Below are 24,013 nucleotides of genomic sequence, written 5' to 3' on the forward strand. Positions count from 1 at the left end.
TCCTCCAATATATGATTCTTTTACCTTGCCTTTCTCCTCCTGATGAGCTTTGACAGCCTCCTGTCTCTTTAAATCAAGCCTCCTCCTCGCTGGCCAATCACGGGCAGGATTCCCTGTGACGCGCGAGACGAGCTGTCATCCTCCCTGTGGCCCCGCCCACTTTCTCCCGCCTCCCTTCCCTCCCCCAAAGAGAGGCGCCGACTCCTTCTTTTGCTTTTCCTTCCTTCCAATGAAAACGCTCCGAGCGGCCAAGGCTCGCTTCGGATTGGCTGATCCGAGAGGACCAATGGCGGCGCGGCGCCCCCGGGGGTATAAAAACCGGCCGCACAGGGGGCGCCGTCTGCAGTTCTGAGGCGCGAGTTGGAGCGAGAGGGCACGGGTTGAGTTCGGTTCGGTTCTGAGAGAAGGCACGAAGGAAAGAAGGGAGCTAGGCCTTCCCGCCTTCATTTTCTCCCGGCCCCTCAGGTCCCTTCAGATACTCCCCGAGGTGGTGGCTGCTGATTTCCGTGCTTCCCGTGTGGACCTGGCTCGGGCTCTCGTCGGGTTCCCTCAGGGACGCGTTCCGCCGCCTCTTTCCCCTCATTTCTCGGCGATGCGGGCCACGGGCGACGGGCCTTCGAGGGCTTCCGAGGCGGGGAAGAAGAAGAAGCAGCCCCAGGCGCAGCCGCCCGGCGAAGGCCAAGGCGAGGGCCAAGGCGACGCCCGCTTCAGCGTCCTCAGCTGGGAGCAGGTGCAGCGCCTGGACCACATCCTCGAGGAGGCCGTGCCCGTCCACGGGAGGGGGAACTTCCCCACGCTCTCCGTCCCGCCCAGGAGGGTCGTCCAGGTGCGTGGCAAGGCCCAGGCCTGGCAGGGATAAATAGGCCTCCGTTGAAGGGTTGAGTAGCGCTTCCCAAGGCAAACCAGGCCCCAGGTTGGGTGTGCCATAGAGCCTGGTGCTTCTGAAGGAGGAAAATACAGCATTTCACTCCCTGGAAGTATCCAGGCTTAGGCCTGACAGGGATAGATGTGCCTTCAAGTCCATTGAAAGATTTATTAAGGCTTTCCAAGGCAGACAAGGCCTCAGATTGGGTGTGCCATAGAGCCTGGTGCTTCTAAAGGAGGAAAATATGGCATTTCACTCCCTGGAAGTATCCAGGCTTAGGCCTGACAGGGATAGATGTGCATTCGAGTCAATTGGAGGATTTATTAAGGCTTCCCAAGGCAAGCCAGGCCCCAGATTGGGTGTGCCATAGAGCCTGGTGCTTCTAAAGGAGGAAAATATGGCATTTCACTCCCTGGAAGTATCCAGGCTTAGGCCTGACAGGGATAGATGTGCTTTCAAACTGATTGAAGGAGTACTTAAGGCAAACCAGGCCCCAAATTGGGTATGCCATAGAGCCTGGTGCTTCTAAATGGGGACAACATTGCATTTCACTCACTGGAAGTATCCAGGCTTAGGCCTGACAGCAATAGATGTGCCTTTGAGTCCATTGGAGGATTTATTAAAGCATCCCAAGGCAAACCAGGCCCCAAATTGCGTGTGAGATATACATGCATATACATACTTCATATAACTTGGTTCCAATGGGGTCAATTTCATATCTATATACAGTAGAGTCTCACTTATCCAACATAAACGGGCCGGTAGAATGTTGGATAAGCAAATATGTTGGCTAATAAGGAGGCATTAAGGAAAAGCCTATTAAACATCAAATTATGTTATGATTTTACAAATGAAGCACCAAAACATGTTAGACAACAAAATTGGCAGAAAAAGTAGTTCAATACGCAGTAATGCTATGTACAGTAGTCTCACTAATCCAAGCCTCGCTTATCCAAGCCTCTGGATAATCCAAGCCATTTTTGTAGTCAATGTTTTCAATATATCGTGATATTTTGGTGCTAAATTTGTAAATACAGTAATTACAACATAACATTACTGTGTATTGAACTACTTTTTCTGTCAAATGTGTTGTATAACATGATGTTTTGGTGCTTAATTTGTAAAATCATAACCTAATTTGATGTTTAATAGGCTTTTCCTTAATCCCTCCTTATTATCCAAGATATTCGCTTATCCAAGCTTCTGCCGGCCCGTTTAGCTTGGATAAGTGAGACTCTACTGTAGTAGCTACTGTATTTATGGATTTAGCACCAAAATATCACGATATATTGAAAACATTGACTACAAAAATGTGTTGGATAATCCAGAACGTCGGATAAGTGAGTGTTGGATAAGTGAGTGTTGGATAAGTGAGACTGTACTGTACATACACATACACACGCAATGAATACTATATAATATATATATTTATATAATATCCTGATGGGGTTAATTTATATAAATATATATTTACACACACATGCACAAATGCAATATATAGTAATATAATATATTTATATATTATCCCAGAGCCTAGTGTTCTGGCTTAGGCCTGACAGGGATAGATGTGCCTTCGAGTCCATTGGAGGATTTATTAAGGCTTCCCAAGACAAACTTGGCCCAAAATTGAGTGTATAATAGTCTACTGTAGGCATAGGCAAACTTGGGCCCTCCTTCCAGGTGTTTTGAACTTCAACTTCCCACCATTCCTAACAGCCTCAGGCCCCTTCCTCCCCCCCCCCCCCCCCAAGCCGCTTAAGGATTTGTTAAGGCTTTCTAAGGCAAACCAGGCCCCAAGTTGTGTGCGAAATAGAACCAGGTGTTTCTTCCCAGTCTTTTTTGGGGGAAATATTATCACATTTAACTCCAGGCTTAGGCCTGACAGGGTCAGATGTGCCTTCAAGTCCATTGGAGGATTTATTAGGGCTTCCCAAGGCAAACCAGGCCCCAAATTGAGTGTGAGATACACTTACATAATTTGGTCCCAATGGGGTCAATTGCATATCTATATGTATACACACACACAATAAATAATATGTAATAATTATCTTTATATATTATCCCAGAGCCTAATATTTCTAAGGGAATAAAACATTGCATTTCACTCACTGGAAGTATCCAGGCTTAGGCCTGACAGCAATAGATGTGCATTCAAGTCTATTGGAGGATTTTTAAGGCTTCCCAAGGCAAACCAGGCCCCAAATTGAATGTATAATGGAGTCTATTGTAGGAATGGGTGAACTGTGGCCCTCCAGGTGATTTGGACTGCAACTCCCACCATTCCTGACAGCCCCAGGCCCCTTCCTTTCTCCCCTCAGCTGCTTAAGGATTTGTTAAGGCTTTCTAAGGCAAACCAGGCCCCAATTTGTGTGTGAAATGGAATCAGGTGTTCCTTCCCAGTCCTTTTGGGGGAAAATGATATCATATTTAACTCCAGGCTTAGTTCTGACAGGGATAGCTGTGCCTTCAATTCAATTTGTGGTTTTGGGAGGGCTTTTTTAGGCAAAGGATACTCCCAAATTGGGTGTGAAAGAGGGCCTGGTGTGCCTTGACAGCCCTGGAACGAGAAAAACATTGCATTTGGAAGCAGTGGAAGTATCCAGGCTTAGGCCTGACAGGGATAGATGTGCATTCAAGTCAATTGAAAGATTTATTAAGGCTTTCCAAGGCAGACAAGGCCCCAAATTGGGTGTGTAATAGAGCCTAGTGTTTCTTGGCAGCCCTTGGGAGGAAATATATCACATTTAACTCATGGAAAGTATCCAGGCTTAGTCCCGACTGTGATAAATGTGCCTTCAAGTCCACTGAAGGATTTGTTAAGTCTTTCTAAGGTAAGGAAAGCCCCGAATTGGGTGCGAACTAAAACCAGGGGTTCCTTCCCAGTCCCTTTTGGGGAAAAGAATATCTCATTTAACTCCTGGCTGAGTCCTTACAGGGATCTGTGTCTTCAAGTCCATTTGTGGATTTTGGTGGCTTTTAAAAGCAGAAGAATACTCCCAAATTGGGTGTGAAATAGAGGCTGGTGTTCCTTGACAGCCCTTGAGAGTGAGAAAAATGTATTTAATTTAGTGGCAGTATCTAGACTTCATCCTGACAGGGCTAAATGTTCCTTCAAGTCCATTTATGGATTTATTAGGGTTTTTTAAGAGAAGGGTCAGCCAAAATTGGGTGCTTATGCTCATTCCTTTCTCTGAAGTAGAAGTGTTCAGGCTTCATTCTGATAGGAATAGGTCAGTTTATGGTGACTATGGATTTCTTAAGGTAAGTCTTGACAAGCATATATGTGCCTTCATGTCCACTCAGGGACTTCTTAGGGCTTTTCTTAGACAAGGAATATCTGAAATTAGGTATGAAAAAAGGTGGCTGTTCCTTGACAACCCTTGGGGGGAGAACAAATATCACCTTTAACTGCTGGAAGTATTCAGGCTTGATTCTGATAGGGATATATGCGCCTTCAAGCCCACTTTTGGATTTATTAGGGCTTTCTAAGGTTAGGAAGGCCCCAGATTGTGTTGGAAATTGAGTCTGGTACTCCTTGGCAGCCCCCAGGGGAGAAAAATATCACATTTAATACCTAGGCCTAATCCTGCCAGGAATAATATGCCTTCAAGTCCATTTATGGTGACCCCATGGATTTCATAGAGTTTTTTGTAGCCAAAATTGGGTGTGAAATAGAAGATGAGAGCTTTGTGTGTGCCTTCAAGTCACATGTCAGCACATGGTGACCCCATAACTTTCACATTTTCTCTCATTGGAGGTACCCAGGCTTGGTCCTACCAGGAATATATGTGCCTTCAAGTCAATTTAATAGTTTTTTCATAGGCAAGGAATGCCCCCAGAATTGAGTGTTTTCACTCTTTCCTTTCTCTGAAACATACCCTATAGAACTTGCTATTCTTCAGCAGTCCTTTGGGGTTTTTCTTTTTGGACTGCCACTCGCAGATTCCCTCAGCCTGCAGGAGAACCCCATACATTTTGCATTTAACTCACTGGAGATGTCCAGACATCTCCCAGTCAGCATGTTCTGGGTCCTTCCTCTGAAATAGCCTGATGTTCCTTGGCAATCCTTTGAGGCTTTTCTTTTTGGGCTGCTACTCCAGAACCCCCCAGCCAGCACTTGACAGTTCCTTCGTCTGAAATAGAGCCGACAGTATCTGGCATTCCTTTGTAGGCCTTTGAGGCCCTTTTTAGACTTTTGATCACTTTTCTCCATGCTCTAGCATGTGGTATTGGGGGAAGCCCGAGGTCAGAGCTTGTGTGCATACCTTAAAGTCACCTGATGGCATATGTTAACCCCATACATTGTGTGTTGTATTCTTAAACAAGGAATGCTCAGAGCTGGGTGGTTTTGCTATTTGCTACTTCTGAAAAAGAGCCCACAGCTCCTGGTATTGGTTGGCAAAACTTTTGGGCTGTGCTTTTGGGGACTATGTTGGTTGGTTAGGGGATTCTGGAAGTGACAATCCAAAAAAAGTATTTTCCCCCCATGCTCTGGAAGTTCTAGTGTGTAGTATTTCAGGAAGAAGGGACTGGGGTCAGAGCTGGTGTGTACTTTCAGATCACATTGTTAGCATATGATGACCCCATACAGTTCATATTTAGTTCACTGGAAATGTCTAGGCATAGTCCTGACACAAATCGGTGTGTCTCTGGTTCAACTTATGGCGTCCCTATGGATTTATTGGTGTTTTCATAGCCAAGGAATGCCCCAAAATTGAATATCCTTCTGTGCTTGGGGAAAGTATTTTTGAACTGCCTCTGTGCTGCTTGGGGGGGTTCTGGGAGTTGACAGACTAAGGCCCCTTCCACACTACCCCTATATCCCAGGATCTGATCCCAGGTTATCTTCTTATCCCAGATTATCTGGCAGTGGAGACTCATATAATCCAGTTTAAATCAGATAATCTGGGACCAGATCTTGGGATATAGGTAGTGTGGAAGGGGCTTAGGAGGAAACCTTTTTACCATGCTCTGAAGTTTGGAGGAAAGGCCCCAGTGTCAGTCCTTGTGTGTCTTCAATTTGCCCTCAGTTTATGGCAGCTTTATGAATTTCATAAGGTTTTCTTAGGCAACAACTACTCTAAGGTGGTTTGACCAGTTCCTTCCTCTGAAATACATCTGACAATACTTTGTATTCATTGGTGGTCAGAGTTATAGAGTTGGAAGAGGACCACAAGGGTCATCCAGTCCAATTATTTAAACCAGGTTGATCCTGCTTAATTTTCAATGAATACAAAATTTGTTTCATACAAAAAAATTGTTTTAAAAATAGTCTATCAAATTGGATTGTTGTGAGTTTTCCGGGTTGTATGGCTATGTTCCAGAAGCATTCTTTCCTGACATTTCGCCCACATCTATGGCAGGCATCAATTTTATGACGTGTGTAAAATTACCTTCAGGCTATGTGAATATGAAGCCTAAGTGAAATTGGAGCACAAACTGGGGTCTCCTCTCCAAGATATTACATTATGTAAATCCAAATATTTCAGAATCTGGAAAAAAATCCAAAGCATTTTTGGTCCCAAGCATTTCAGGTAAGGATATTCAACCTATATTCTTAAAAGATGAGAGACCTACCAGGAATTTATATGGGTGTATATTATTGTAATTGGGACTCACAAAGGCTAAAACTATTCAGTTTATAACCTGTTTTTCTTCTGGCCTGACTTCCGAAGTAGCTAAAATCTTACTGGGACTCCAGTTGGCTTCTAATATTAAAAATAATATGACTAAAACAAAAAGCTTATTAACCATTCAGAATACTATAATGATTAAAATCTATATTTTCTAAGACCAGAAATATAATTAATTTTATTTAATTAGTTTATTCTTTATTTTTCTTCTGCTGTGGAATCCAAAGTAGCCTAAATCTTATTTTTACAATTCCTTTAAGAAGTACATAGGTTAATTATTTTTTGTGTTTGTATCCTGCTTTATCTCTCTAAAAAAGAGACCCAAAGCAGCTCACAATAAAACCAATACAATCTAATTTAAAAGTTAAATCAGTTAACATAATTGAGAATGGTGTTTCCTAAAGTAAAGATATTTAGGATCAAATATCTTAATACAAATTAAGATTCTTCTAATAAATACTATGATGTCATACTTGCTAGCCAAAGCAAGTAGTAGTTCGAATGTTGGACTAGGACACTGGTAGGCCAGGGTTCAAATCCCTTCTGGGCCATGACATCCTATTAGGTATCCTTGGGCAAATCCCGATCCCTCCACTTCAGGGGAAGGGAAAGCAGAAACCCCTTTGCCTTGGAGTCACCGTAAACCAGAAATAAGTTGAAGACACAACAAACAAATGATGACAGTGGTCAGGAATGTACATGTTTTCACACTGGTTTTCTCCCAGTGGCAGGAATACAGTAACCAAAAGCAGCTTACAATAGTGTACGCAGCTTAATATGTAATATGACACATCCTGGAAAAGAACAGTAACAAAATATCACTAACTTCATAGTAAACTTATGTAAAATTTACTATTTAATTATCTAAGCTTGTTACATATTGGCACTTCCCTAAGGGAGGAAGAATGCCTCAAAACAACTTGATCCTAGTGATAGCTCTTGTTTCGTAAGCCTCATTCAGTTCAGTGGGTAATTCAATAAATGTGTCGCAGGTTGTATCCTTAATATGTTTAGCTGTCAACTGTCATTAGGTTTGTGTAGACTTCAGATAGCTTTTATAAGATGTTAACAAGCTTGGCTCATTGTGAACTAGAAAACATGATATAATGCATATGTGTGTGTTGTCTTAGTATCTTTTGTAAGTAATCATATTGATGTATTAAAGAATTATTTCTAACCCATGTACTTGCTAACAATGAATTGGTAGCTGAAGCCCCAAGTTTCAATCTTATTAAAATTAAATAAACACTAATTCCGTCTTACGATAGGCAGTCAAGTTTATGGGGAAGACAAACTCTATGGGACTTCCTTGTCAAAAGCTCATCCTGAGATTAGCCACTGTGTTACACGAGTGAGTTGAAGTTTTGAGAGCTGCTTTTTTAAAAAATAGAGCACAGTTTCAAAAGTTCAGTTTGCAAGAGATTAGTGTTCACAACAGTCCAGCAATGTAGATCAATGCTGATATATTTGAAGGGTGGCCAATGCTTCTGATATCTTGCACTGTATCTGAACTAGAGCTTGCATTTGTAATTAGATTTGGACAGAGGAAAAAGTTTCCCAACTAGTTTAACAGTCTGTGTGTGCTTGCGCCTTCAAGTTACTTGTTGACTTATAGTGACCTCGTGGATTTTATAGGGTTTTCTAGGCAAGGAATACTTAGAGGTGGTTTTGCCAGTTCCTTCCTCTGAAATATAGCCTACAGAGGATATTATATGGTGGAAGCAATCCTTATTTTCAGGTATACCTTCCTCTGGGCTCTTGACTAGAAATGACTGCATCTCAGACCGAAAGTTTATTAGAGGGGTCAGGGAGCAGGTAATAATGCTACGGTTGCAGCAAATATTAAAGAGATTTGTGGCATCATACATAATGTTTTGTTTAGTCTTTGAAACAAAGAAGCTTAGCCAGTAATATTTCTGTAATAAAGATTCTGTGGTTGTAAGGAAGAGACCTTTGCCTGGTGCTGACACTTTGGTTTTCAGCTGCAGAGGTGGCATTGATCTTACACGTGGTCCCTGGGTTGTCAGCACTCCTTGGAATGTACTTGAAGTTGGAAGATGGGTGGCTGCACAGGTGAAGTTTCTGGATTATGTTACCAGAAGGACTGCAACGGTAATAGCTGCTTGACTGTAAATAGTTGATGGGAGGAGGGAGTCAAAAGGGGGCAGACTGGATTGGAAGGGATTTCTACATACAGTTCTTGCGGTATACATGGCTCTGAGTTGGAGCAACAATAGGTAACTGCAGCCTGGAAGATGTGCTTGTATTAGCCAGCACAATTAGGGGTGAAAGGACTATGGGAGCTGCAGTACCAGAACATCTAGCCAGCTATAGTTATCCAACATGGATTGTAACCTTGCTAATGAAACTGATTGATTGTGAACTGATGCTGGCTATATGCCATCAGCTGCCAGTCTTCAAAGTTTTCAGGGGGAAAAAACAATTGCAATCAAAAGGGACAAATATGTTACTGGCCCCTGGCCCATTCAGTGGGGGAAGTGCTAGTCTACACATCAGGTACCATGAGAAGCACTGTATTAGAGAAAGCAGTGGGTCCAAAGGAAGAATGCTCCCATTGATCCTAATATGAAAAAAGGTTTCAAACTTCTTAGCCAAGCTTTGTCTTCAGGCCTTCTGTTCACTTGAAAGGTGACAATTCTTTGTCATATACTATGTTTAAGTGGCCTACTTAGGAGACAGTCCTGACCTAGAAAGAGCAGCATTTAGGACAACAAGATTCCAGTGCATGAAAGTTTTGTGATGGGATTTTGAAGAAGAAACTTTGGCTTGTGAACTGAAACATTTAAGCAGGTTAAACAGATAGAGCTGCAGATTTTGGGGGAAAGATCCTTGTTTCCTAGCCACTTCTGTATATTTCACCATGCCATGTGTTTGAGAACTGTCTAGACTGGGTTGTGGTAAGAGGGGACTTTTGAGATATAAAGGGAACATGCTAAAATGAAATGTATTTGAAACTATCCAGGTAATGGTATTGAAAAAGAGGTTGTTCCTTGAGAACAGCTGTAGGACAATCCAGCAGAAGATAATGTTGTAATCCAAATGCATCAGACTGGTATAAAGGTGAGAAGTCTGTGCCCCTCTAGATCTGGCATCTTCAAACTGCTGCCCCCCAGCTGTTTAGGCCTCCAGCTTCCAGAAGCCCTAGCCAGAGTGTTCAATGGTCAGGAATTTTGGAAATTGGAGGCTCAAAGTGCTAGAGGGCCACAGTTTGAGGATGCCTGCTCTATATGTTGTTGGCCTCTTATTCTAGCCCAGAGAACATGGTTAATGGCCACGGGGAGTGAAAATAGTATTTTGTCAGCATCTGGAGGGTGGTTCTCTCTCCACCCCTGAAGAATACTGATAGTAGGGGCATTGTAAGTAAGGTTAATAGAGATAATAAGGAAGTGGCAAATCAGCAAGGGGGAGTCTTCTTTACAGGGCTGTTGTGTGTATGTGTGTGCGCGCGCTTCCTGTTAGGTAAAAGGCTTTGCTATATTGGGAGAGGATCTTGAGTTTTTGGGTGGGTTGCTATCCCAGGCATGGGGCATATTATGTATGTTTGCTACTGTGTGTACCTCTAAAGGCAATATTGTTTTGTCAGTGCGTTCAGTAGGAATGTTTGGCACGATGGATTGAAACTCTGGCTTTCTTTTACCAAGCTACACCCCACATTACATAACAAGGCTTCCAAGTATTGGAACTGTAGGGTCATAAACTGGCAGAGCTCTTTTAAACCAAACTCTGTTTGAATTGTGATGGCCTTTAAGCAAGAATGTTCAATGTATTTAACATCTACCAAGGGTGTTTCCTTTTCCTGGAAAAGGCTTGCATTCAGCCACCCATAAAGCATGATTCATGCTGAAGCACGAATACTACACATCAGTGCTCCCATATGTAGCGCATGACTGCAGTATGGCTTGCCCTTTGTCATGGATCATTAGCTATCTTTACCAGAGAGGTGAGGGCCCCTTCATAGTTTCTCTTCACCATACTTGATGTTCATTGCCCTCCCAGGATCACGAGTTCTGTATGTCATTGAACATTTCACTCAATTTTCTGTAACAGTTCTGCAGCGATGGTACAAGTGACAGTGTCAGTCATAACTATCTTGAGTTTAAAGTTTGTAATCAGGCCACCTCTGACTGTTTTTTTTTAAGGCTGATTCTAGTTTTTGCGAAGTAATAAAGAAGAGAGTACAAAGAGTTCAGGTTAGTTTAAAACCCATTAGTGGTTGCTTCCTCTTAGAAAGGTTTGGGTTCCTTACTTTCTCCTGTATATCAGTTGTCTGGAAACTTCTAACTTCTTTAAGAGGCTTTAGAGGAGTACAGTGGAATAAAGCAAGACAAGTGGATCTTCATCTGTTTCAAGTGTATGGGGTAATTGAAGTACTGTTCTGGTGATCCACATATGAAAGTTAGTGCTATAGATGAAAGACAGTAGTCAGCACAAACCCTATAAAGACAGCACTGGAAAAATACTAGAATGCAACAGTAGCAGTGACACAATTCGGATTATCTGCATGAAATATCGTGAAGGTCAGCTGCTTTGTGCAAAAGCCAGCCACCTTGAGAAGCCACTGTGAACTACACTGACCAAAGCAGGTCAAGTCAGATATTGGACTCTGTCCTGATGATCTTGCATGGTGCGTAGCACTCTGTTGTCAGCTTATATGGAGCTTGGAATCTTCTAGTAAAAAATAAATCTGCTGAGGTAATGGTATCTGGTCTATGACGTTGGCTGTGTGCCATCGGGGCTCAGGATTCTCTAGTTGAACTTGGAAATGACAAAGACTGGTGGCTATAGCAGTTGTACAGAAATGGAGAAGTCCCAGCAAAGTTCCTAGTCTCTGTCACAAGTATGTGAATGGGCATGAATGTATAATACAGTACTTCTTTATCAAAGCCCGTTTTGATCTGGACTCTAAATATCAGTATGTTTGCAGTGTAAGTAAATTGGAGAGAAATGGTGACCTGGAGAAAGATAGGTCTGCAAAATCAAAACCTGTTCTGAGGCTTTCATATGGGATTATTACAACAGCCTTATGAAGCAAGTTATGCTTAAATAATGTTGACTTGTCCAAGGCCGGATCTATACTTAGTCAAGTCACTATAGCCTACCTCGTTTAAAGGTGTGAGACCTGTTGCAGAATTGAGCCACAGAGACTGAGGGTGCACCCAACCTGTAGAATGAATGCAGATTGGCACCACTTTAACTGCCATGCCTCAATGCTATGGAATCTTGGGAGTTGTAGTTTGCTGAAGCACTCTGGCAGAGAAGGTTAAACACTTTATAAAAACGATGACTCCCAGGATTCCATAACATTGGGCTTGTACTTCTTTCCTATTCCACCTTCATCACTAAGAGATTGACCCAACAAATTCAAAACAACTTGCTGTATAAAACTTCACCTATTATCCTGGACTTCTGGTAAAGGTAGTTGAAAGTTAACTCCACTTTTGGCTGACAAGATGGATTTTTATTGGAACATGGTGGTCTTAATGTATGCTTTCAAGGGCAATGTAATAGACTGAGCTCCAGCTTAGGTGAAAACAATATGGAATATTTCATTGTGTGGCTTCCTTTCAAATGAACCCTTAACACTGAATTTTGAAACCACTTATAATAAACAGATTCACCCTGTTGCTTGTAGATGGCTTTCAGCACAGCAGATCACTGAATAATAAGTAACAATTCATTTTTACTTTTGTTCTGGCAAAAGTTCATAGAATGACACAATTTGAGCAGTAAGGCTGCTGCGGTAGTACATGTCCTGCAGTTTCATATATACAGTTTAAGCTTCCAAATTTGGTTGTGTTTTCCATGTGTTGGGTGAACAGGAGCTGGAGGAACTCTGTTTGTGCTGGAAGAGAATCAGATTGAGGTCTATAAAGATGGGAATCATCAAAGTTGTTACACGAGTATTACATTTTCTTGATTGATTTGAAGTAGTAATGTTACTGCATTTCACAATTACACATCTGTGTTGGAAACTGGGGCAGTAGAATTTCAAAGCCACAAAAGTCTTTGATGCTTGTTCCTGATGCTTGCTGACTCCCTCCAGAGAGAAGCCGCCTAACATTGAAGGCTGCTTCCAGTACAGTCCTTTTGCCCAGAAATAGCCTGCTCGGCTGTGTGTCATCACCGCCACAAATTACTAGGGATTTGTTTGTCCAAAAAGTATCAACAGTGTGCTTAGTAGGCATTAATGTTGTGCCAATAAGCTGCTTGCATATTCATTTTGTTTGGGAGGTGGCTTCATTCCTCAGTAGTGAGTCACTAAAGTAAAATAAGACACACTGGAGTTTGATTTTTTAAAAGTATTGTAACAGAAAATGTGCTGTGTTAAACAATAGCAGTTTCCACAAACTGGAGATCCTCCTGAGGTGTAAGCCTGGGGTCATATAATGTAGTAAATTGTTATAAATTATGTACACTATATGTTTCATGTATTTATAGACATGTTTTTTGGGTTTGCTTAAATTCAGTACATGTATGGGTCTTTAAAATTACAGAAAGGCATACAAAAGCCTAAAGGTCCAGATAGAGTAAGAGGAACAGTTTTAATATACGATTTCAACAATGAAACAGAGCATACATTAATATCCAGATGTAAACAGTCACTAGCACTTGAAGTTCTATGAAGTATTTAAGAATTTCATAAATCTCAATTTTTAAACAAAAAGTTATACACCTTGCCAGTCAAATGACTTGCCATCTGCATACAATAGTGCCCCAAATTCTAATTCATTCAGTTCAAAATCATTCATTTTTGCCTTTTATAATTTTTTAAATATTAAATATTGTCTGTAGGAATTGCACTGAAAATGGTGGCCACCTACTGATATATTTTCATTTGATATTTAGATGCTTTTTCAGAATCTAAAACTCTGAGGAGCATTTGCTTCTCTGAATGTTTTTCTAAAAGTTCCAAAATGTCAAACATCATGTCGTGTTATCTTGCAGTTGTCTCTTCGGTAAAAATCCAGATGTGAATGCTTGTAAAATTTGGAATTCTTTAAAGCAAAAGTTCTCAGCCCTCTGTTTGGTGCCAGACTCCAGCATACCATATGCAGGCTTTTAGCACCAAGCGAACATAGAGAACAGAGCTGTCAAACAAGGCTGAAATAGCTTGCTAAGCTTTTCAGTATAGCCTCTTTTTTTTGGGGGGGGGGGGGGGATATTGTTGGGCTCCTTCCTCTTTTTGTTGGGTGTAACTCTCAGCCGCATAGATAACAGCATAGTTTTGAGGATTGCTGGGAGCCCAATGATAACTGGATGGTTGTAACCTGCTACATTTGATCTACATTTGCCACACAATTAGTAGATCCAGCTCACATTTAGGAACTGATGTTTTTAGTAGAATAGCTACAGCTAATGTAGAGGGACTTGTGTTGTTGCTCCCTCTGAATCAATAGCACAGATGTCAAGAAGTGTGAGGACCCTTAAAGTGTTTCATTGGGACAAGGTGATTAGTATGTAGCCACTGCAGCAAGAGTTAGTAGAATAAATAGTGTTGAATGGAGAAGATGGAAAGTATAGCCTAGTAAGTTTGGCGCTTAAGAGTGCAATTTGTAGCTCATGAGAAAGGGGCTTGATTGTTGCCGAGCTAGATTTTATTGAACGGGGGATAACAGGTAGGGGAAGTGGTCATGTCTAAGAAGGATTTTTAGCCAACAGATAAAGAAACAATTCCTGGCTCATTCTCATGTTTAGTAACTGATACTGAATGGTAAAGAAAGCTGTTTTGGAGCCCTCTTCCTCAATGAATGGTTCAAAGAAGCAATGATCTGGCTCTTGAGCATCCACTAGGAAATTAGTTTCCCGTCCATTTAACGTTTGCCACCTTGGTATGTTAACATCAATATCAATAATGAACGGCCATGAATATTTAGTATTGGTAATGAATAGCCATGGACACAACCTGTTGTGGTTTACTTAGGAAGTGACATGTTTACCTTATACAAGAAACAAGAGTGACATCATATACTCCCTGTACTTCAGTTAACCTGAATGGGTTGATACCATGGCTAAACAAAAGCTAATCCTCTTGTTTTAAAATCCAGAGAATTTAAAGAAGACTAGAGGTTGCATGTTGAGGGCATCTTCCTTCTAGATCTTCTGCAGTTACTACTGTAAATGTAGCTATACCCTCAATTAATGCAGATTGAACTGTTCTGTGTAGCTATGGCTAGTTAATCACATGTCCATCTTTCTGGAAACAAAACACTCTTAATTGACTGGATTAGTCTTCAAAGGACAGCTAGATAATCTACCTTTGGGACCATACTCAAAGCCTTACCAGCCTTATGTGATGTTGGCATAATTTTCAAAAACCAAGATCACTCTTGTGCTACAGAGAAGCTAGAATCAAACTGCAGTGACAACAATATTGTACAAAATTTGGTACATAGAAGTAGGGCCATTTCAGTGATTGGGTAACAATTTGAATCACTAAATTTATGTGCGTAGTGAACACTAAAGATTATGCTTGTTACCTACTTGGAGTCAATTGCAACTTGGCATATTCCTGCTGTGATATTTAGGCTGGCATGTAGGTTTGGGCACTCAAATGGAAGTGAGAGCATTGGGATGGGGTGGAGCATTTGAACTACTACAGTGAAGTCTGTATTTAATATGGTAAAGGAAATTACAGAGGAATGCATCAGTATATCACATTGCAATGGCTCCAAGGGACTAGTTTCTACCTTGCTCTCATTAGGAGCTGCATGTACTATGAAAAATTCCCTCTTCCCAAATTCAGCAGACATTGGAAACTGTGGGGGAGGGTCAATTCTACCTTACTGCTGGTGAAACCAATATTGCGAAAGGTAGCAGAAATGGAAGGTTCTTAGGATTTCACCACCATTTGGCCTCCCTTTTAAGACATTTATTTGTGACTCACAAGGAGACATGCACATTGCCCAGGTATTCACCCCTAGCATGGGAAACCCACAAGCATTTGTACATATAAGACTCCACAGTGCCAAGTATAGAGGATTATAAAAAGGTTCCAATGCCTGTTCCATAATGAGGCTGTCCAGTTACAAAAATGTCTGCTTGGGCATTGTCTGTGGTCATGGTAATGTAGCATGCTAATGTTAACCTTAAAGGGCAGCTAATACTGCTCTTTCTATACTTTAAAAATATATAGTTGCATACTTTGTGGCTCACAGCAGTTTTCTCTTATAAACAAAGGCACATGTATCTGAGCAGATAAATATGAGTCATTCCTAAATGCAGAGGTGTCAGTCTTACGTAACCTAAAAAGGCAGTCACTTCTGTAAGGTTCTGTGTGTTCCTCCAAACCAAATGAGGTAAAAAATATAAGATGTTCAGGCAGTTCAGCTACTGTGGTGGACCTCTTGGGTGTGAAGATCACACAGCGGCAATTGAGCAAAGTTCTCAAAAAGGAAGATACCCAACTCTATGTTATAAGCTTTGCTCTACCCATAAGTTAACTATTTTCCTAGTAGTTTTATCTTGCTTGTGTAGCAGGTACAATATTGATAGCTTTTTCATTACTATATTGAATTGTAGCTGAATTTCTGTTTGTATAGCTAGCTGTCAAAGGTGAGTGGGCAGCTGGCGTAATTCATCCAAACTCCTAACTTGGATTAGTTGCTACTTGGGAAAGGATAAGTTTTTTCCAAGGTGTCCAAGTCTTGGCAAAATGAAGTCCATCTATTTGGCTCCACACATGTCTCCACTATATGTTGGAGGCATGACATGGTTATAAACATAGGCTACTTGTGGTTTTTGTTGGTATTGATAAACATGTATCTTTTCTTATCATTGTCTCTTGCCTGATCATTCATCTCTACCATTAGTCCTGTCATTTTCATCCAGGGCTCTTCTCCAGATGCATTAGATTTCAACTCTCAGAAGCTCTGATCAACATGACAAGTGGTTAGGTATTATAGGAGCTAAAATCCAAAATGGGAACCACTGTTTTAGCCTCACTTAGTCAGAAGACAACTACCATGTAGCTTTGTGTGTGCAATTCACCTGTCAACTTATGGTGACCTCATAAATTTCATAGAATTTTCTTAGTCAAAGAATACGCAGAAGTGGTTTTTCCTGTTCCTTCTTCTGAAATAGAACCTCCAGCACCTAATATGTGTTGATGGTCTCCCATCTAAATACTAACCAAGGCTGACAGTTTAGTTTACTAGATCAGACATAATCTGGCGCCTTTAGAGTATTTAGCCTTCATTGATGTGTCTTAGTTAGCTATGATACAATCTTCGGCCTAATTGTTTTCAAAATGAAGTTGAGAACTGCATCTGTTTTTCTCATTTCTACTGAAGTTGTAGTAAGAGTTCTAGAAAGTGTCACAATCAGCCTGAGGGTTGTCCATATGACATATTATAACTTTAATCCCTACAAGTAACTTCTAAGGCTTATCTAATCTTGTAGATGCCCCAGCAGGTCTGTCCAGTAAAGATGAGAAATTTGAATTTTAGTAAGAGCACCAGGCAAATGCTACCTTTTGTAATCTCAATCTTGCATCAAACATGTTTGATTTTGCAAATTCCTACCTTGATTCTTTCTGCCATTTTGTATTTCAAGGAAAGTTCTCGTAAAATCCTAGTCAAAGGATAAAAGGTATAGGAGCGAGTAGTTCCATGCGCTGCTTTAAGATACAAATAGGAACCGCTTCCTATTCGAAAGATTTAAAGTCTCATTAGTAAGCATGCTGCTGTTAGAGCCAGGATATGAAGTGTATTTAAGGTCAAACTAGATGCTATGTCAGATGAGCAGTGACTGTATTTTCTGTATTATTGTTTCAATAGCATAAAGCAGCTGGTCATATTTGTTAGACAACTCCTTGAGCTAAATGTAGTTGCTGGTTCCAGCTGTGGTAGACCTGGTGATTCAGTGGGTGTGTATAAGAGACATGCCATTCAGCAGTTGATTGACTTGATCTGGCTTTACTTGGGATTGAATCTCCATGTTAGTTCTGAGCTAATTTCTCTCCCCAGCATGCCAATGGCTCCTTAGAGAAAATGTGTGTGGGTTTCTGTATAAAGCAGCTGTGAGAAGATGATGATGTATCCTCCTGTGCTGCTTCTAAATGGGCTCTAAATTAAATATAGTCAGGTCCTTTGCTCAGGGAGCCTCACTACAGCAGGGGACAGCAGAGTAGAGATATATATTGCTGCCAAAATCTGGTGACCATCACCATAGTTGATACGACAATTGCAGGAGGGTACTGAAGAGTTTGCTGCATCATAGAGCTTTGTGAGGCCACTGGAATACACCATCTGCTTTACTTTCTGATGCAATAGGAAAGAAGGAAAATGCTATGATCTTGATGTTGCAGATAATGGTCACAAGCGCTGCCACTTTTTTCAGCAGTGGGGTGTTTGTGATCCACTTCTCGCTTTAAAAACACAAAACACCTATTCAAACTCCCCAGCCAGATGCTTTCTGAAGGCCCTTGAGGAGTTGTCTTCTGTTTTCCTAGCTCTCAATGCTGAAAGCTGTCTCCCTCTTCTTTTTTTGCAGGTGGTCCGTAGCCGTTTGGAAAAGCATGGCATCACAGTCCACAATGTGAGGTTGAATGGCTCAGCAGCAAGCCACGTGCTGCATCAGGACAGTGGTCTGGGCTATAAAGACCTGGATCTCATCTTTGGAGTCGACCTAAAAAGCGAGGATGTCTTCCAGCTGGTGAAAGATGTTGTGATGGACTGTCTCTTGGACTTCCTCCCAGAAGGGGTAAACAAAGATAAGATCACTCCCATGACTCTAAAGGAGGCCTATGTGCAGAAACTAGTGAAAGTGTGCAATGAAACAGATCGCTGGAGCCTTATATCACTGTCTAACAACAGCGGGAAGAATGTGGAACTCAAATTTGTAGACTCTCTCCGACGTCAGTTTGAGTTCAGCGTAGATTCCTTCCAGATAATACTGGACTCGCTGTTGCTTTTTGGGGAGTGTTCTGAAAACCCAATGTCTGCAAACTTCCACCCAACTGTCACTGGGGAGAGCATGTATGGGGACTTTGAGGAGGCGATGGACCACCTGAGAAACCGGATCATTGCCACTAGGAATCCAGAGGAAATCAGAGGCGGAGGACTTTTGAAGTACTGCAACCTTCTCGTGAGAGGATTTAAGCCCAAATCTGAAGTTGACATGAAGGCACTACAGAGATACATGTGTTCCAGGTTTTTTATAGACTTTCCTGACATAGGGGAGCAGCAGAGGAAGCTAGAGTCTTACCTCCAGAGCCACTTTGTTGGAATGGAGAGTAAAAGGTATGATTGCCTGATGACCCTTCACAGAGTGGTGAATGAAAGTACGGTGTGCCTGATGGGACATGAAAGGAGGCAGACGTTAAACCTCATTGCCATGTTGGCTGTGAGGGTCCTGGCTGAGCAGAACATAATCCCAACGGTCACAAATGTCACGTGCTATTATCAGCCAGCGCCGTATGTCAGTGAAATCAATGTCAACTACTATGTCACCCACATGCAGCCTCTCCTGCCTTGCAGTCACTCCTACCCAACCTGGCTCCCCTGCAACTGAGCACTGAAGTGGTGCCAGTCCTTGTCACATGGGGAGCAGAGGTTGCGTGCTCTGAAGAAAAAAAGAATGGTCCTCTTGCTCCTGCATTGGAACTAAGTCTGCTGTATATTGTGGGGCAATTGTGCAGTGTTATGAGTAGCTATCAGAAATGTTTACAATAAAAAAAATGCTTGAGTTATGTATGGGGTGGGTGGATAGGATTAGATTTAAAGGTAGAGCTGCACTACCTGAAATGCAAGCTGATTTTTTTTCTCCTTTTAGTACAAGAAGCATTAATGGTTGTGCAGACTCAGTTTCAGAAGATAAGCCAAAGCGGCTGATTCCTTTTAAGGGACCAAAGAAATCCTATTCAAGTGCCTGTTAACCTTTGATTTTTTTTCTGTAGGGAGAGAGTTCCCTATTAGTGGTTCAATTGGGGATGTCTACCATTAATTTGGGGGTTAGGGTCACTGAATCATTTCTCAAAAAGGAAAAGGACATGGGCAAGGGTTTGCAAGAGCAGCCCCTGCACCGTGGTTTTCTATCTGATGGACCAGCAGTATTGATGAATAGCCAGAGCAGAGCCAGGAATAAAGGGGGTTGGGTCTATACTAGCATTTGGAGAAATTATGTTTTTGGACTACAACTCCCAGACATCCCCCCCCCCAAGCCAGCATGGCTATTGGCTCTGTTCACTTTGGAAACCTGGAAGTTGTAGTCAAACAATAACTTTTCTAAGCTGTGGTTCATAATAAGAGATGTTTTGACAGGATGGATGTTGCACCTTATTGTGAGAAAGAAAAGGAACAAGGACCTGTCCCCATAGTACTACTCGAATAAATGTGCAGTGCCAAAAAACCTAAGAGGTGAATTTGTGATGAAAAGGATTTGCATCAGTGCACTCTTTCAATTGGGAGAGGGCAGTAAGGAGAGTTTGTTGTGATTTGAAATAAAGTGTCTAGTACCAGCTAGCAGCAGGCTAAAATGAACTGGGCCTGAAACATGGTCGGATGTGGGCAGGCCAGCGCATTCTTGGTAGCAGCTGTAGAGCTGCGATTGCAAGAATCCCAGGCCTATTAATGGAAACAATTGCAGCCTCTCTAGTATGATTTTCAGTCTTGAGAGCTGCTCGTCTGTTCTTTTCAGTTGCCTGTGTCCACCTGCTCCTCTCCATGTCAGAGTAAGAATGGATATCATTGCCTAGCAATAGGCCTTTTGTTAAATTAATGATGTGCCCTAAAGTTTGGTCTTTTCTGCAGTGAGAGAGGGAGAGAGAGAGAGCTGTTTAAAGCCAGTTATCTGTGTCCAGGAGACTATTAGTGTCTTGTACAAATACATATGCTTTTGAAGTAATTATACAGCACAATACTCCCTTTTTCTTTTCCTGATGTTTTGGATTGCATTGCAATTCTTTGTACAATGTGTCAGTTCAGGTTAGTTCTTTATGCTTTTTTTTCTTTTTTTAGAAAGCTGAGGCAATGAACACTGTAGCTTTTGGGCAGGCCTGCTCTTGAAAGAGCTATATGAAGAATGGCTTCATGGTTGTATCCTTGAAGGTCTTATCTTGTTTCTTTGCAATAAAGCTGTACCGTATTGGGGCAGGCTGAAAAAAAACTGAAATAAAAAATCATACTTGGATTGTGTCTAGGTAAAATTCTGCCTCTTCCTGGGAAATGTAAGCTGGATTGGCACGGCCAAACCCATATTACGTCTTCCGCCATACTGACAAATATCTGCTCCTCCTTTTGCCCACTTTCACAACTCCTACAAGCTACAAAGGGGCAGCTATCCACTTTTAAAGAAGTCGCATACTATGTAAGCAGGAGTTCTCTTGGTTGTTTATATCCTTCCTCTGTATGCCAGTGAATTCTTCCATGTTCCAAGAGAAATGTGGCTACGTTAAGATTTCCTTTTTCACACACTGAAAGGGTTTCTTTTACACTATTTTCTTAGGCAGCCTTTCACATATATGTTTCACAATATAATAGAACTGGGTTTTCACTGAAGTAGTAAACCTGATTCACAGCATTTTGGCTGAATTATGGCTGGGGATAAATAATAGAACTGCCTCTTTAAAAGATAGATACTCTGGGGTTTTTTTAAAAATAAAGCTTCCCCTATAACCAAGGGCTTGCTGGAGGAATTTATAAAAAATGCACTTTTGTGGCATGGGAAGGGTGTGTATATGTGTGTGTAGTGAAACTCTTTCACATGGAGGCTGCATCAGATATATGCTGTGATTGTATGTGTGTGGATATCCTGAGGTTTAGAAAAGTACGACACTTTGAATGGAACTTCCAGACTTATGTTTGAACGTGTTCTGCAGCTGTCAAAACTTGTCATGCGCTAGGCCTGACATGAAACTTGCTAGATTCTTTAGAATCTGTCACCATAAATAAATACAATGTATTGAACTCTGTTGGATTCTTCTTGCTTGACCACACAAAGATGTCATTGTTCTGTTCTGGTTGCTCACCCACCAGGCCAACCTTCTGCCCCACTGGTCTGACACAAGGCTGGCTTGAGCAAAAGTGGGGCCAAGCACAATTAAAGGGCTTCGAAATGAGTCCTCGTTCCTCTCCAATGCAAAATAATCTTCTGATGGTACTTCAGATCACAAGTGCCAATAGAAAGCACACTATTTTTTCTGTGACCCTCTTCAAAATGAATGACCTCTAAATGTTCTGGAGTAAAACTCCAGCCTCGCGGACCATTGGTCATGTTGGTGGGAGTCCAGGAATATCCGGTGGGTACTCTGTTCATACGGGAGTGTGGCATAGCTTCAGTAAAGGAATTCACCCTAGTGTTTCCTTTCTGTGTATTTATGCAGCTTGTATCTAGTTTCTTTAAAATTAGTGGATGAGAGGCTTATCGCACAGGCATTGTAGGACAGTGACTACTGCTGGGTGTTCATATTCCTATTTTTCAGTGCTGATATCCAAGACTGCTCTGGTCTAACAGTGGTCTTTTAAACATAATTTGAAGCATTCTACCCACTGGCAGTGCTTGAGGCTGACAGGATGTATTGCCCTAAGGATTTGGTAGGCCACGGATACCTACTTCTGGGCTAGCTGTTTTGGGGAGTAGCGTATCTCCTTTCAGATGACATTATATTGCAACTTCCAGCATTTAAGATCTTTGGCTGTACGGCTTAAGAGTTGCAGCCCAGCAGCTGGTATTGAGATAATACTAGGGCAGGGTACTACTTAAATGTGAAGGAAATGTTTGCTCTTGGATAACTCCAGGCTTGCCACCCTCATCGTGGCCGAGCCTGACAAAGCTAATTCCATATGGTCCTGCCTTACTTGTCCACCAAATAATTATCAGTCGTCACATTTGCCCAGCCTGCAAGGCTTAAAGCAGGACTGAAAATAACTGCCTGCTGTGAACATTAATTTGTCCTTTCTACATAGGATGCCTTAGTCTACCAAGTTTTCTCTCATGCCATTCCAGCAGCATGATCTCTCCAATCCCAGTCTATTGTGTTCGGCAGTTGTCTCTCTGAATCTGACCAGAGCAGCACAAAACACCTGATGTGGTTGGCTTTTTCCATTGTTGGAGCAGATCAAGCTAAACAAAAGGATGCTAGTGGAAAACGCTAGCTGTGATCTGAAAGGGGGTTTTCAATGTTTTGAGTGTTTGATCCCTTTAAAAAAAACTAATAAAACATTTATTTTCTCAAATGTTGGTTTGTCATTCTTGGCTAAACAGAAGCTGAAATGCAGTGGGCAAATCCAAACAATGTCCTGAAAATGGCTTTCTCCAACCTGCTGGATGTGTTGGACTGAAACTGTTATTGTTGTCAGCTGTGTCACTTGGGGATGGTGAAAGCTGTCGTTCCAATGACAGGAAATTATCAAGTTTTAGGGTGGGGGTGGGGGTGGAGGTGTGGACAGCTCTAAACCACATACTTGACCTTTTGGTGTGTCTATGATTAAAAAATGAAAGAGAAGCAAGTATAATACAATTTACCTTGGAGGGCTGTGGGCAGAGCAGGCAACCCTAGAGTTTGTTAAATACCTAGTTGCATGCATACAGGTGTTTGCTCACAGAGGAGTTGGTTGAGTTTTTTGGACTTGGTGTTCAAAAGCTTACCGACAAGGTGACAGGTTCCACAGCCAAAACACAATGACTGGGGATTAGTGGAGATGTCGAAAATATCTTTCCCATGAAAGACTTTGAATGTACCTTTGTTGAATATATATATATATACTAGCTGTGCCCGGCCACGCGTTGCTGTGGCAAAGTGGTGGTGGTATTGGTTAAGATTTGTTGTGTAATTTTTATTTGACATTATTTGTATTTTTTAATTAATTTTATTGTAAGTTATCTTTTTTATTTTTTATATTTTATTATTTTCTTGTATAATTTTTAGTTATTTTTGTTATTATGGTATTTTATTGTATTAATTTTTTAGTGTTTTTAATTATTTTTTATTGGGTTGCTAGGAGACCAAGTTGGAGGAGCTTAGCCTTCTAACTGGCAGCAATTGGATAAAAGCAATTATTCCTCTCTCTCTCTAATTAGGACTTTATTTTTCTTTTCTTTTTGTTGTATCAACCTAGAGGCGTGGATGATGGGTTGTGTCGTCAAATTTCGAGGTTGGGGGGCCTGTAGTTTTGTTGTTTTGTGGGTCGCCGTGATGCCATCACTCTTTTATATATATAGATATGGCCCTACTAAGTCCACAGAGCTGATTTTTCACATTCAAGTGAAGGCTGCGATGCCAAGCAGAGAAGCTAACCCTGGTCTCTGGAGTCACAGTCCAACCTTCAAGCCGCTTGCACGGCACTGGGAAGAGGGAAGAAATTAACTGGTGAAATCCTCACCCACTTTTACAGGAGCCGAGTGCCATCTGCCAACGAATGCACCCTACTTGTGGCTCAGGGAAAGGGTGGGGTGCATTCCATTGAAAGTATCTCTCGGGGTGGGGCTCGCTCTTAGCCATGGCAGGAGCCAAGCGCTTCCGTTCCCCCTCCGGGTTTTGTTGTACTGTTCTTGCAAC

General features: G+C 41.7%; 1 protein-coding gene across 1 annotated transcript; it reads left to right on the forward strand.

The window, feature by feature from the left end:
- The first annotated feature begins 322 nt into the window (after positions 1-322).
- Positions 323-20,646, forward strand: tent5b (terminal nucleotidyltransferase 5B). The gene is made up of 2 exons (XM_008120667.3): positions 323-826; positions 18,010-20,646. The coding sequence occupies exons 1-2, from the start codon at positions 593-595 to the stop codon at positions 19,027-19,029; spliced, it is 1,254 nt and encodes a 417-aa protein (XP_008118874.1). The 5' UTR covers positions 323-592; the 3' UTR covers positions 19,030-20,646.
- Positions 20,647-24,013: the final 3,367 nt, after the last annotated feature.

This window comes from Anolis carolinensis, unplaced genomic scaffold, assembly GCF_035594765.1.
Source record: "Anolis carolinensis isolate JA03-04 unplaced genomic scaffold, rAnoCar3.1.pri scaffold_10, whole genome shotgun sequence".
Lineage (NCBI taxonomy): Eukaryota > Metazoa > Chordata > Lepidosauria > Squamata > Dactyloidae > Anolis > Anolis carolinensis.